The 14,380-nt window shown below is 52.4% G+C and overlaps 1 protein-coding gene across 4 annotated transcripts in view; it reads left to right on the top strand.

Moving 5' to 3' along the window:
* Positions 1–14,380, top strand: part of LARGE1 (LARGE xylosyl- and glucuronyltransferase 1) — a 522,085-nt gene that overhangs the window by 464,559 nt on the left and 43,146 nt on the right. For all 4 annotated transcript variants that reach the window (XM_036093490.2, XM_036093487.2, XM_036093489.2 and 1 more), the window contains exon 10: positions 2,883–3,038. In XM_036093490.2, coding sequence (XP_035949383.1) covers positions 2,883–3,038 — 156 coding nt within the window. The remainder of the gene's footprint in view (positions 1–2,882; positions 3,039–14,380) is intronic.

The following is a 14,380-nucleotide window of genomic DNA, read 5'->3' as shown; positions in this document are numbered from 1 at the left end:
GTCAGGGACCGTCTTCATAAAATGGACAGTGGCATCCAAATGGGCTTATTTGGGGGATTTAATGACACAGTGTCTCCAAAGTGCCTGGCAGATTTGTGCACTAGGAGTGAAGATTTGTTTGTCCGGGGACCCACAGGCCAGCCCTTATTTTTACTTAGTGTTAAGTTTCTCCCTGTTGAGGAAGTTCAAGTTTCCTGAGTCAGATAGACATCCATCAGCCTTCCTGCTGGCTCAGCACTTGGCAAGCACCAAAATCTCTTGCAGCAAAGACATGATCCCCACAGGGTGTGAGTGACACCACCTCGCATGTAATTATTTTAATGTGTGGCCCAGGACCTTCTCATGCCCAGGTTGGTGTATTCTCAGGGGAGAATCTCCCCTCTCCTTCCCTCTTGCATCCTTCAAAAGGCACAGGAAGGGAATGCACCCTGCACGCTCCTCCCTCCCTGAAATGCAGGCGCCACCAAGTGGCCTCCTCCCAGGGAGGGTCTGCTGGCCCTGCTGCACTGTCCTGGATGCTAAACACGCTTCCTTGCTCACTGCTCCAGTGGGCTTCCTGCTGGCAGGAGGAGAGAGGGGCGCAGAATGCTGGTAGGCAGGCTGCTGCTGCCGTCTTTGAGGGAAGAAGGGAACCCACAGAATTCGGGGCCACCCTGGCCTGCAGGCACTGGGCTAGGCATTTCTTTAAGCCTCGTAACGACTTTGTGGAGTCGGGATGGCAGGTTCCCACCTTGCACGTGAAGACACCGAGGCCGCAGAGAATAAGACCAGCTGCCCAAGGACCCACACAGCTAATGAAGAGCGTAGCTGAGATTCACAGTCAGGCTGGCCTGACGTCCCTGGGTCTTGCTCTGCCATTGCACCATGCAGGTCATGGGAGGGCAGGGGGTGCGGTTTGTACCACATAGGTTTCCTGTTGTTGCCTGTGCCCTGAGAGAGGGACTTGGTCTTGCAGAGCGGTATTACCCAGCCAGCTGCAAGGGCTGTCTGTGGCTGCCATATATCCAGGGGACCCGGGGAGAGGGGGCCTTCCAGATCTCTCCAAATGGTGGCCCTCTTCAGGCGCCTGCAGACAGAATGTGGCTAAAGGAGGGAGCCAGGAAGGGACCGAGCTCTGGACACCCCATTCCCTTCCTCTGTCTCAGTGTCAGCTATGCTGGTCCCCCCACCATGGGAGGCGAGTGGGGGGGAAGGTGAGAGCTAGTTTATTTCTTCTGTAATGTGACCAGGCGTGAACAGGGAAGTTTTAAAAACCTGGCTTCTCCAGGACAGAAGAACAGGGGCTTTGGAATCAGGTTTACTCAAACTTAGGTTTGAATCCCCGTTGCCACGTTTACCAACTTTGTGGCCTTGGGCAAGTCATTTCTCCAGTTTCTTCATCTCTAAAATTGCATTCCTTGTTCAGGTCACCGTGAGCATTAAAAGACCATGACGTAATCCTGGTGGTAAAGGACCCACCCCCGCGCCCCGCCCCAGACAGCTCCCCGGCCAAGGGCATGAGCTGTCCCTGCTGGCTCTTCTTTTGGCCTCCCTCGCCTCCACTCCTGGCTTGTCCATTACATCAGAGCATCTTACTGAAACCCGGAGTTAGTAATCTCTCCCTCCGTAAGCTCCCCAGCGCCACAGCTGAGCTCTGAGCATGACCTGCGTGGAGCCAGGCTCTCCCTGCGCCCCGCTCACCTCCGCAGCCTCCTCTCCCACCCCCCTCTGCCTGGACCGTGCCACCGCCATCCCCTCTGTGCCAGCCGGCCCCTGCCTCCCGGGAAACTCTGGTTCATCCTTCAAGCCCCAGCCCGTGCATTGCTAGAGCTACTGCTGCAGAGCTCCCGTTCCCCTTGAGCCTCCCTCCACCATCACATTCTGTGCCATTTGTGGACAGGTCTCTGGCCAAGCGCCTGCCAACCAAGGGCGAGCACCGTCAGCAGAGACCGCTGCCCCCTCCCAGCCTGGTCCACCGTAAGCACTTACTAGCCAGCCCTTATGGAGCGCTCACCTTTTGCCAGACACGACTTGCACGCTTTACACATATGAACAAGTTTATTTTTCACAGCAGCTGTATTGACACGGTGCATCCGTCAGTCCTGGCTGGAGGCAGCAACCGTACCAATTATCCGAACAGAGAATTTAATCTTTAAAAATGGCAACTAGACAGAAAGTGTTGATTTGGTAACCAAAAAACAAAACTAGAAAATCGCAGGAAAACAGCTCTCGCCCGTGGAGCAGAAGGAGCAGAGGGAGGGGTGGGAAGCATCACAACCTGGGCTGGGGGCCAGCAGGCAGCTCCAGAGGCTGACCGGGAAGCTCGTCCTGAGCGCGGAGAAAGCTGCAAAACGATTCTAGCTGCTGCTACAGGAAGGAAGTGCCCAGTGCCCACCTTGAAGAAGGGAGGTAGGGTGGCGCTGGCAGGAACAGGAAGCACCGGGGGGGGGGGGGGGCACGTTCCTTTTTCCTCCCCCAGACTCCCAGTCTCCCTCTCACGGCCCCGGTGGCAGCATCTAACGGGAGGCGGCCAGCAAAGTAGAAGTAGGGCTTGCAGAGTCCCGACCTCAGCATCTCAAAGCAGACTGGGAGCTGAGAGACAGAAGCTTACACGCTGGTACAGGCAGGAGCTGTTGCTCTCCCCATTTCACAGGCGAGGAAACTGAGGCACGGAGAGTAAGTCACTTGCCCAAGGTCAGAGGCAGGATTTGAAACCACGCTGCATGGCCTCAGCGCCCTTCCTCTTCACCCCACCACCCACCACCACTGTGAATGGTGAAGGAATGAGTGAGTGAGTGAGTGAATGGACATGCCCACAAACGATGCTTAGACCGGTGGCCAGCCGAGTCTGCGCACCAGCGCGAGGTCCTCCCTGCCTTCCTGCCTCCTTGTCGCCCTGCCAGGTCATCCACTGGAACTCCCCCAAGAAGCTGCGGGTGAAGAACAAGCACGTGGAGTTTTTCCGCAACCTCTACCTGACCTTCCTGGAGTACGACGGCAACCTCCTGAGGCGAGAGCTCTTCGGCTGCCCCAGTGAAGCTGATGTCAACAGTGAAAACGTAAGCGGGGCGCAGGGACCCCCCACCCCACACCAGGCTCCGGGCTCGCCCGAGGTGGACAGGATGCCGCGCTTGCCCTGGGCGTCCCAGCTGCTGGGGGAGACAGGTGCATCAGCAGCGCCCCTCCATGCTCATCGCTGTGGGCGCAGAGCGGGGACGCTCGGCCTGCGCGGGGTGGAGTCGGGAGGGGGTTTCCAAGCGGAGGAAGCCGGAGCCAGAGCTCCTGTGAAACAGTAGACAGCGTGTCTCTCCATAGCTGGGAAACTCTGAGGTCCTGTGGACATGGCACCCACGCGGGAGAGTCAGGAGGATCCAGTGTGGTCAGCGCGTGGGTGGCATCAAAGATCTTCACGAGTACCTGGCTCCTGGAGGGTTCGCCTAGGCGAAGAAAGTGTTAGGTACTTGGTCACAGGCAAAATTAGCACCTGTATCTTCCTATTTCTTCACTGCTTATAATTTTTCCTCTGTTATATCTCATCTGATGTTCGCAGAGACCCTCTTCCTTCCCCAGTGGGAGTGGGGAGATGGAGGCCCAGGGAGGTTCAGCGGGTTGCTCACAGCCAGCAAGGAGCCAAGTTGAGTGACTTCAAGTTCTGGGGAGCAGGAAATGGGAAGAAGCACACCGTCAGGAAAAAGGCGGGGAGGGCACGGCGGGTCAGGCTGACCTGGGTTTGTCCAGTTACCAAGTACGTGACCTCGGGCAAGTTACTCAGCCTCTCTGTGCTTCCGTTTCCTCAACCACCAAATGGAGATGCAAAACTTTAAGGCGTGTTTTGAGACTAAGTACGAAATTGCATTTGAAGCACCTGGCTCAGCCCTGGCCATATGTCAGATGCTCAGTAAGTATTTCCTCCCTTTCCTTGACCCTCAGTATTAGACACACAAGTAATTTGTTTATTAGGCGAGCATTTTCTGAGGGCCTTCCTGTTCTGAGCACTGAGCCCTCACAGGTACAAAAGGACACTGGTCCTTGCGGTCGTGGTGCTAATATTCTCGGGGGAAACAGTTGACAACTATATGAACCTTCAGGGAAAGTGATCAGCCAGTGGCAGGTGCTCCATGGTGGCATATTAATGAGCAGCTGGGCTACCCCCCTGGTCTGCAGGGCCGTGGGGCGGCAGGGGGAGCTCCTCCGAGGAGGTGATGTTCCCTCTGAGTCCTGAATGACAAGAAAGAACCAGCTATAGAAGAGCAAGGGGTGAGGGAAATAGAAATCAAAGCCACAATGAGCTACCTCCACACACCTGTTAGGATATCTGTTTACCAAAGAACAAAAGATAACAGGAATTGGTGAGACGTGGGGAGATTGGAACGCTGTCCATTACTGGTTGAATACACGATGCCGAGGCCGCTGTGCAGAGCAGGAGGGAGGCTCCCCCAGAAATGACAAAGAGGACTGTGCTATGACCCAGCAGTCCCACTTCTGGGATGTATCCCAAACACTTGAGATCGGGATCCCCGAAGACAGTATGTGCACTGGTCACTGCAGCTTTACTCATGCTGGCTGCGGGTGGAGACAACTGCCCTGCCCACCCACAGATGAACAGACCACATGTGCTGCGTGTGTCCAATAGAACGTTGTCCAGCCTTAAAAACTAAGGAACTCTTACCCTTTGACAACATGGGTGGGCCAGGGAGATGGTAGGCTAAGTGAAAGAAGCCAGGCACCGAAGGATAAATACTGCATGACGCCTCACGGGGGAGGCATCTAAAATAGTAAACGTACAGAGCTAGACAACAGAATGCTGGTTACCAGGGGGTGGGGAGCGGGGTCCTGGGGAGCCCTTGTTCGGTTTACACCATGTTACACCACATGAGTAAGTCCCAGAGATTTGCTGTACAACGTAGTGCTTGTAGTTAACAGGGTATGGTGCACTTAAACACTTTAAGAGGGTAGATCTCATGTCAGGTGTTCTGACCACACTCGTAACACACAGAAAAAAACCTAAGAAACTTTGCAGGGGGCGGGGGGGGGGCCGCAATGGATATGTTTATTACCTTGATTGTGGTGAAAGTAACCCAAAGGCAACATAAGTCCAAACTCACCAAATTATTTTCATGACGTGTAATTTTTTTATATTGCCAATTATACCTCAGGAAAGGGGGAGGGAGGTGGCAGAGCAGGGTAAGTACATTCCAGGTAGGGCGGTGTGGCCAGTACAAAGGCCCTGGGGCAGGGCCGGTATGAGGACCTGCAGGATGGCCAGGTTCCCCGGGGGCTGGAGGGGGAGGAGGAGAACAGCAGAAGCTGAGCATCAGGAAGGCAGGAAGCAGGTTGGAAGGATATTGTGAGCAGGTGAAAGAGTCAGAATTCTGTTTTATTACTATTACTGTTATTGTTTATATTCTTATGTTGGACATCATGAGAATTCTTTTCGGCTCCCAGTGACAGGGGAGGGTGTCTGTGGAAGGTCTGGAGGACGCGCTTACCTGGCCCTTTACCGGGACAGTATTTGGGACAACAGCTGTGGAGAGTGCTTAGAGAAGGCTGCCACCCTGCCCTCCGGTATTCAGCCCCCAGGGCACAGTGGGGTCCCCTCAAGCTCCGGCCCTTCCCCGCATCACCCTCCATGCCTTTGCCGGTGTCTGCCCTTCACTCCCACTGGAAGTAGAGGAAAGAATACCATTAAGCACTTGAACTCTGGCTCAGATTCTGGGAAGCACTTAGAGGTTTCGACAAACGCTGTGTTCTGGTTTTTCCTTCCTGCTCAAATTGGTATTTGCCATCATCATCAATATCTGAGTGCCCATTCGGCACTTTCTCCCCCAAACAAATGAAAACCATTCTCTTGCCTTTGTTTTTTCCTGCATGGAGGAGACTCACATAAAAAGCCTTGGCAGGATGAAGCCATCAGTTAATTGTCCCCATCAGTGAGTCCCCCAAGTGCGCTGTTCAGGGCCTCACAAAGTGGGACTCCCTTTAGACATGACCCACCCCGCTTCTCCTACCACCAGCTTCCCCTGGTGGGTCATCGGGGTGGGGACGGTGTCAGTGGTCCTTCTCATAATCTGTGACTGCATTTATTTGCTCAACAAGCATGTGTGAATGCCAGCCATCTGCCGGGCACCGTGTAGGGCACCGGGGTTGAACTTAGAGGCTGACCCCGTCCCTATACGGAAGTCACTTGCCATAACAAGTGTTACAAGTGTTAGAGATGCCAAGAGGGTGGTCTCTCTGGGTGCAGGGAGGGCCAGGAGCGAGAGGGAAGCCTTCTCTGAGCGCTCTCCACAGCGTTTGTCCCAAACACTGTGCCCTTGACTATGCACCAGCCACACCCACCACCTCTCTGTTCCTTCTGCATTCCAGGCTCATTCCCAAGGCAGGGCCGTTGTGCTTGCTTCCCCTCTGCCTGGAACCCCCTGCCCCCGGGCATCCTCAGAAACTTGCCCCGCGCCGCCCCGCCCCTCCAGTAAAGCTAGAAGTCACTGTGATGTGCCCCAGGTTCTTTTCGTCAGAGCACCTGTTCCTATTCACAATTAGTTGGTTCGTGCAACTGTCTCCTATCTCTTTTCCCAAATAGAAGACCAGAATATAAGACCCTTAGAGACTTTGCCTGTCTTGTTCACCCCTGGGGACTCCTTTCTCTAGCAGAGAAGGAAGCACATCATAAGCACTTAACAAATATGTATTGAAGGAATTGAACAAATAAGATGAAGGAAGTACTAGGTAAAGGGCAGAGCAGCTGAAAAGTAGGGAGCCCAAGGAGAACATGCTGGTCGTTGGCATCCTAGAGCACAGGCCTGTCGGCAGTGACAAAGAATGAAGCTGACCGGAGGGGCCTTGGCCGTGCTTAGACTGACCTGTCGGCAGTGAGGAGCCGCCAAAGGGCTTTAATCACGGTCAGATTGACATTCGAGGGAAATCACTCCCTGAGTGGGATTTCACACAATGAGAGGGACGGGTTAGAGGCAGGGAGGCCGGTTAGACCTTTGCTACGTCCCAGGCAAAAAGATGGCATTGGGGCTCTGACCCAGGGCGGCAGCAGCAGGGATGGAGAGAACAGGTGGGTTGCTTTGTGGGTGCTAAGAACAGGGGGGCAGGTGCAGCTAGCCCTCATAAATCAAGAGGGCAGGTCCCCATGCCCTGCTGCAGCCAGGTTCCTCTGGCTGAGCCCACCCCCTGGGGCAGGGACTGGGGCCAGGAGAGTGGCTGTAACATTGGGTCCCTGGAACCGCGTCCCTGTAGGGAATTCTACCCCCGGGCCCTTGGCAGCATGTCAAGTGTTAGCAGCAAACACAGCCAGAGGGAAAGGGTAAGATCTTGGATCTGGGCCGACGCTGGATGCTCCCCGATCCATGGGACGAGGTCGTTAGAGCTTTGACAAGTCTCGAAGAAATGAAGTCGGGAACCTCTTCGTGGGACTGCAGGTGCCAGAGGGGAAAGGCCTCCAGTGGCAGTGTCTGCCGGGCAGATAGTCGTTCCAACAGTCACCGGCCGCGGGGCTAGGGATCCAGGAGGAGCGTCGCAAATCGAAGCCTGCTGTAGTGAGGGATGCAGACAGTGGAGGTCATTCTCCAGCCCCAGAGCAAGCTGGCATTTCAATAGCACACTAGAAGGGCATTCCACACACTAGGGGAGAGCAGGTGCATCACAGAAGACTTCCTGGAGGAGGTAGGATTTGAAGGCCAAGAGAGGCGCAGTGAGGGCGTATAGAGCATGGACCTAGTGGGAGGGAGGGAGCAGCAGGGGCGGCGGAGACCAGAGGTCAACAGCAACAGGGCACATTCAGAGGAAGGCAATGTAAGAACATAAACAGCCGCACAAGTTCATTATTATTTCTTCGCCAGGGAGGTGGTGATGAGGGTGATGATAAGACAGTGGGCTCTCTTGTCATCGCAGCTTGCTCATTCAGGAGACGCATGACTCAGAGAAGTCATGCAAGTGCTCTGAGCCTCGGTTCACCATCTGATAAATGGGGGACAGTGATGCCTTTGTCACAGTGTTTCATGGATACTTTATGTTAAATCACCAAAAATGGGACTCGGCACCAGGAACACGGCGTTCACTGAGGTGCGTTTTTTTCACAGATCGCAATACCGAACCCATCTGATACTGGGTCCAAATCTGTTGTTCCACAAATGGTCTTCAGGTTTGATGAACATTTTTCCTCGGCTGGCCTGGCAGAGAGGGGAGCCTACAGCGTGGCTTAGAGCTATGTCTGTAAAGCGTGGCACGGCCATCACCTTCGCTCCAGGCCACACGACCCCAAGTGGATTTCCCACCAATTAAGAGACTCCGGGAAGGAAGGAGAGGCCATTGGGCTGACTTTGCTGCCAAAGAGAATAAATGAATGAATTCAGGAAGCCAGTGTGAATGGGAAGAGCAGGCCCCCATTTTAGACTCTGTGTTTGGGGTTCTTGCTCTAGGACAAAATGGTCTGGTTTGGAAGAACAGGCTCCGGCCGCAGTTTAGATTGACAGGAGCTGATGCGACACACAGCCTCTCCTGTCCCATAACGCCCCTCCCTTTTCCTCAGCACCCCCGCCCCTCAAGTGTATCCAGGGAACCCTGGGGCTCCGCAGAACACGGGTGGATAATCACAGATATTCTCCACCCATAGTCCATGCAAAAATCCTTCTGTAGCATCTCTAATAGGCTTGCATCTGGCCTCTGCTGGAATCCTCCCAAAGACAGGGAGCTCATCACTTACCACAGCTTACTCCACTGTTGGGGAAAGCTCCAGATGCTAACCCATTCTTCCTCATGTTGAGTGTAGTCTTCCCGTCTGTAAGGAATCCATCAGTCTGAGTCCTGTCCTCTAGAGCAGTGAAAAATAAGGATACCCCCCTGGTGTCCCTGACAGCCTGGCAGATAGGGTAGCATGTTTCCATACATTGGTTATTCAGAAACCTGCAACTCTCCCTAAGCACTGTATTTATAAAGTGATGCTGTATCATCAAGAGTGCCTTGTTCCACCTACGGGAATATTCCAGATAAAGGAAGCTCACCCTGTAAAATGCAGGGCTACTGGAATATGCACGTTTTAATCAATTTGGATGGGAATCTTGGTAAAGGACATTATGCTTCCTTTAGTAACCTAAGTATACGAAACTCAGTTTACAGTTTTCGGTGAGTAAGATTGCCCCGGCTAGGCTGAGGGGGCAGCAATTGGCCAGAGGAAAGAGGATGCTATTTATCCTGGCAGGAAATGGCCTCAGACTATCCTGCTTCTTCTGCAGATTTCCTTTCTGACAGCTGTCACTTTCAGTTTCATCAGCTTCAGAACAACCCTTTCTGGGCTCCCCTCCCTGTTCCTCCTTCCCCTGGCAGCTGAAGAAAGGAAAACCAATGGCATGTAAGTCAGAATGACCCATAGTAAAAGAATCGTGCGTTGTCGTGGTAGAAGTTAAATTATGAAACATAGCAAACAGCCAAAAACGTGCAAAAAAAGAAAAAAACAACAAAAAACTGGACACCAGCGAGTTTTGACCTGTATGTGGAATTGTAATAAGTCAGTGGACAGTGTCTGCAGACTCAGAGCTCCCTTAGCCCACGGCCGCAGCAGACATCACTAATCGAGGGCCCCGCCCATTCCCCTCGGGCTCCGCCCCATCCCCAGCATCCTTGCCAAGACAGCCCTCCAGGAAACCGGGACCAGTCTCCAAGTGATGGCACAGGAGACGCTGAAGCCTGTTGGGTCTGTCTCCCTGCGCTAGGCATTAGTCACTCTAGTGTCTCCTAGAATGGAGACAGCTCTCTGTGTCGCTTCAAGACCTTCATCTGCTTTTTTGAGCCTCTGCCAATTGGGGGTTTCCTGCAGGGAAAGAGAAAAGGAAGTGCAACTTTAATCTTCACCCCAATCGAGGGAGGTAGGCTTTATGAGGCACATTTCACAGATAAGGAAACCAAAGCTCAGAAGGGATGAGTTACTTGCTCAAAGTCAAACAGCTCCTAAACGGTGGGCCATGATTGGAAACGCAGGTCCTTGTCACTCAGAAGTGATGAACCGGGGCCATGCTTCCCAAGTGAATGGAGCTCCAGATATAAAATGAATATAATGAGAACTACGGGTTATTCGGTGATCGTTCTAGTGGTTTTTACTTGTAACCATTTCTTACTCTTTCACAAACCCTGCAAGGTAGTTATTACCTCTGTTTCTAGAGGAAGACGTAGAGGCTCAGAGAAATGAAATCATGGAATGGGGTGGTGGCAGCGTTGGAACTCGTATGAATGGTCTTTCTGCAAGTATTTACAACGCTCCCTGGTCTACACCTGCAGTACCTGCCCCGTACTCCAGCACCCCTGTCTCCCAGGGCTCCTGACTTTATGTTTCTGCATAGAAACGTATCACTCCTCAGTAGATTATATTCTTGACTTTTTTATTTTGTTGATTATGTCTCTCCCTGCTAGAATGGAAGTTCTGTGACTGCAGGGAATTTTATCTGTTTCATTCATCAGCGTATCTTCATGCCCATAAAAGACGGCCTGGCCCCTGCTAGGTGCTCAGTAAATTTGGGGGAACACATGAACTATTATAAGTCCTTTTCTTGGAGCATCTGTGGAGTGCTGGAAAGATCCCTGTCCTTGACATCAAAATACCTGGCCCGAGGACTAGATCTAGGACTTCAGGCATAGCTCTCCCCTCTCACGGCCTCAGTAGTCTCACCAAATGGTCAGTGAATAAGCCCAGCCTAGGCTGTCATGAGGGTTGAGGGGGTTAAGGTGTGTGGAGTGCCGCCCATCCGCAGGAGCGTTGGCCAGGAAGCTTGTCCCGATGCCTTGCCTTCCAGCTGCTGAGATCGCCCCCTCACCTCTGAAAGGAGGGTTTCCAGACTCAACTCTCTCCTCCAACAAGGGTTTGGGGCAGCCTGCACGGCCACGTTCCCTGATACCGAGCCCACTCAGAAGAAAAGACCACAGCGTCCCCAGGGCTCCATTAGAAGTTAAAAATAAGACATATATAAGCCGACTCTAGAAACACGTTACGGCATCAGTCTGCAAGGCCGTGCCAGGGAACAGATGGCTCTGTGGAAACAGCTGTATCCCGGAGAAACCTCAGAGAAAAAGCAGAATGCATTAGTGCGCTCCCGCGCAGGCTGCACGTCACCAGCTCTTTAATCCCGTGGCGGGCAGTGGAGCCCCTGGGTGGACAGCGCCACACAGGGCCCGCCTCCAGGGGCCCTCCACGGGCGTGGTAAGTTCTAGAGCCCGAAGGATCACAGTCGTTGCCTGCGAGGCCAGGGGCGGGGACAAGGGGTGGAGCCACGGGGTCAGGCTGCTCAGGGGATGCGTCTGGGCTGTGGGCACACCATCGCGGCCCGTCTGCTTTGCTCCAGCTCCAGCTTGCACACATCCTTCCTTCACACCCCTGGGCTCTGGTTGTAATCTGTCTGCATGTGCCAGGTGCTCTCCCCTCGTGTGCTTTTGCTTGCAGCCGCTCCTTGCACTCTTCTGGAAGACTCTTCCTCCACGAGCCGGCTCCTTGTGCCGCATCTAAGAGGGCAGCTCTGGAGCAAGACTGCGCATGTAAAATCTAAGGAATACTGAATAGGAGAGTTTGGGCCATTTGCTTAGACTCTTTGTGCCTCAGCTTTCCCATCTATAAATTGGGGATCACAACTAGTCCCACCTGACAGGCTCAGTGAGGACTAAATGGGGCTGGTTAGTGTGGCACACAGCACCTGCCCACCCCCCCCATTAAGTCTCATTGGTATTATGAATACGCAGTATTATGCTTGCTGACTTGCTTCTTTGTCTCCCCACCCAGACCAGATGAACAATTTAGATGTAGAAACTGGGGGGGCGCCTGGGTGGCTCAGTTGGTTAAGCGACTGCCTTCGGCTCAGGTCATGATCCTGGAGTCCCGGGATCGAGTCCCACATTAGGCTCCCTGCTCAGCAGGGAATCTGCTTCTCCCTCTGACCCTCCCCCCTCTCATGCTCTCTCTCTCTCTCATTCTCTCTCAAATAAATAAATCTTAAAAAAAAAAAATAAATGTAGAAACTGGGGTTCATTCCCCAATCCTGGCACAGGGCTTGGTATACAATAAGGGCTTATTAATTGGGTGTCGTGTACAAATTAATACTGATACCTGGGAGAGAGGAGACCAGGCCTTTTCCTCATTATTTCCTCATAGGCTGAGTGCTGGAAAGACTCTCTGAACCTTCCCTGAATAGACCTAAATCCAAGACTTTCCCATCCCATGAAAGAAGGAAAGTGGCCCATGGTTTGGTTTTCCTTAGTAAGTGTTTTGAGTTCCTGGAACTTCGTTGATTCATACACACAGCAGGCAATCAGTGAGCTCGTAATCTTTCTCTACCTGTCTGGGTGGTTTAATAAGGCTTACCTGCTCCCTGGAAAACCACAGGGAGGAGCCCTGAGGTAGGTTTCAGGAGACATGCATTAGAGTCCCAGCTTCTCTGAGCAAATCAGCTGAGGGCAGCCCTGCCCGTCTCATTCAGATATTAGGAGGAACAGATGAAGTCCTAGGTATCAAGGCGACGGAAACCTGAAAGTAAACGTTGAAAGTATCAAGCAGCATTCTGGAGTGTTACTTTACCCACCAGATACTTCCACCCGTGCTGCTGAGGCATCAGAAGGAGAGGTGTCATAAGAAGGAGTAGATGCCTTGCTTGGTCTGTTGTACTCTGTCTTCATCACTCACTGGCTAGAAGAGGCAAGTAGGTGTGTTAAAGTAACACAAGCAATTGTACAATGGACTTGGCACGCTGGAAGGGTATTACTCACGTTAAGTCCAAATGGGTGTTTCTGATTGGCAGGTGGCTTTTCTCCAGGTTCAGGGGCCCAGACTCCTTCCATCTTGTGGCTCTGCCCTCCACAGAGCCTTGGACTCCTCTCCTGGATGCCCTTGCTCTGGTCGACAGAGAGGTGTGTGCATGAGTCTACCTTGAAAGTGGTGCCCATGGTAGCGAGAACCTGCCCACATTCCATTGACCAGCCTTGGCCATGCAGGAAGGCCGGGAAGGCAGCCTCTCTGTGCACCCAGGAAGAGAAGAGACCGTGAATCTTGGTGCATGCAGAAGGTCCCCACCACCGTGGGGGTACATGCATTCAGTCCCCTGTAGTCATAGGACCATCTAGCATTAGACCTGGAAAGAGCCCCAGAGATTGATTAACAAGGAAGGCATTGTAGTGATTTGGTTACGTACAAGAACGCAGAGAAAATACACATGGATGTACTATCTCAGCTCTGTTCGCTCATCGTATGACCTTGAACAAGTGGCTAAACCTTTCAGATGATGAATGCTTTCATCCATAAACAAGGTGGACCATTGTCCCTAAGCCATGGAGTCAGTGTGAATATTAAATGAGAAAGTGCCTGCCAAGCTCCCAGCATGTTCCCTGACCCTAGTGAGCACTTGATCCTTGAGAGTCTTTTATGAAACCCAAACTTTGTCTTAGGAACCGGAGAAATGACTTGCTCAAGGTCACATGGAAAATGAGTGTCTGAGGGAACAGGTCTCCATTTCCAGTTATCCCCATAACCTCTCTCTGTAGTTTTTCCTGACTTAGAACAGAAGTCCACTGGGCTGGTGCCAGGAACCTACTTCCAACCCCTCTGAATCCTCCGGCCTGACCAGCCATCGTTTCTGACATCTCAGGGGTCACTCCAGGCCACTGTCCTTAAGGATGGGAAGAAATAAATGCAAACTGCTTAAAGGGTCATTTTCCCTTGAGTCCAAATCTTCCTGTGCCTCAGCTGGCTGCCCAAAGAAGCAATTTAGCAAATGCATTTTATCTCAGGAGAAATCGGTCTTTTGTTTCTGTGACTTGCTTGTCAGGAGCCTACTACTCCCCCCGTGGCCCCAGGATGGAGTGCGGTAGTGTTCAGGCCCTGTTAATGAAAGCCCTCCTTCCAGCTCAGCATCTCCCTGGAGAAATCACCCATGCCCTGGGTGGGAAAGGAGGTCGTTTCTAAGCTGTTCCCGCCTTCCCCCTGAGATAACATCAGCCATGCAGTCAGCAATAAGAAATCCTAGATTAGAATTTGAAAAGGTACATAATGTAATCATAACATTGCTTGGGTTTTGTGTAGCACTTTACAGTTTACAAAGCACTTTTACACGCATTAGCTCCTTTGAGAAAATTGCAGGGAACTTGTTAAGGACAGAAAAGTAGAAAGAAGCCAGTACAATTCATCTGTGAACCTACCAAAGAAAAGCTTTGTTAACATTGTAATGTGTTCCCTTTGGTCTGTTTTGTATGTGGCTTTTTGTTTGTTTGTCTTTCTGCTCTATTGGGATCATACTGCATATGCATTTTTATGGCCTGCTTTTTCATGGAGTATTGTGTCTTCCACCGTCTCTTTGATCCTTGCATCCATCCCCTGGGAGAGGAGTCACCACACTGCAAAGATTGCCCTGGTGTGAGGTCCCAAGAC

Source organism: Halichoerus grypus, chromosome 6 (genome assembly GCF_964656455.1).
Source record: "Halichoerus grypus chromosome 6, mHalGry1.hap1.1, whole genome shotgun sequence".
Lineage (NCBI taxonomy): Eukaryota > Metazoa > Chordata > Mammalia > Carnivora > Phocidae > Halichoerus > Halichoerus grypus.
This window is presented reverse-complemented; position numbering and strand designations above follow the sequence as displayed.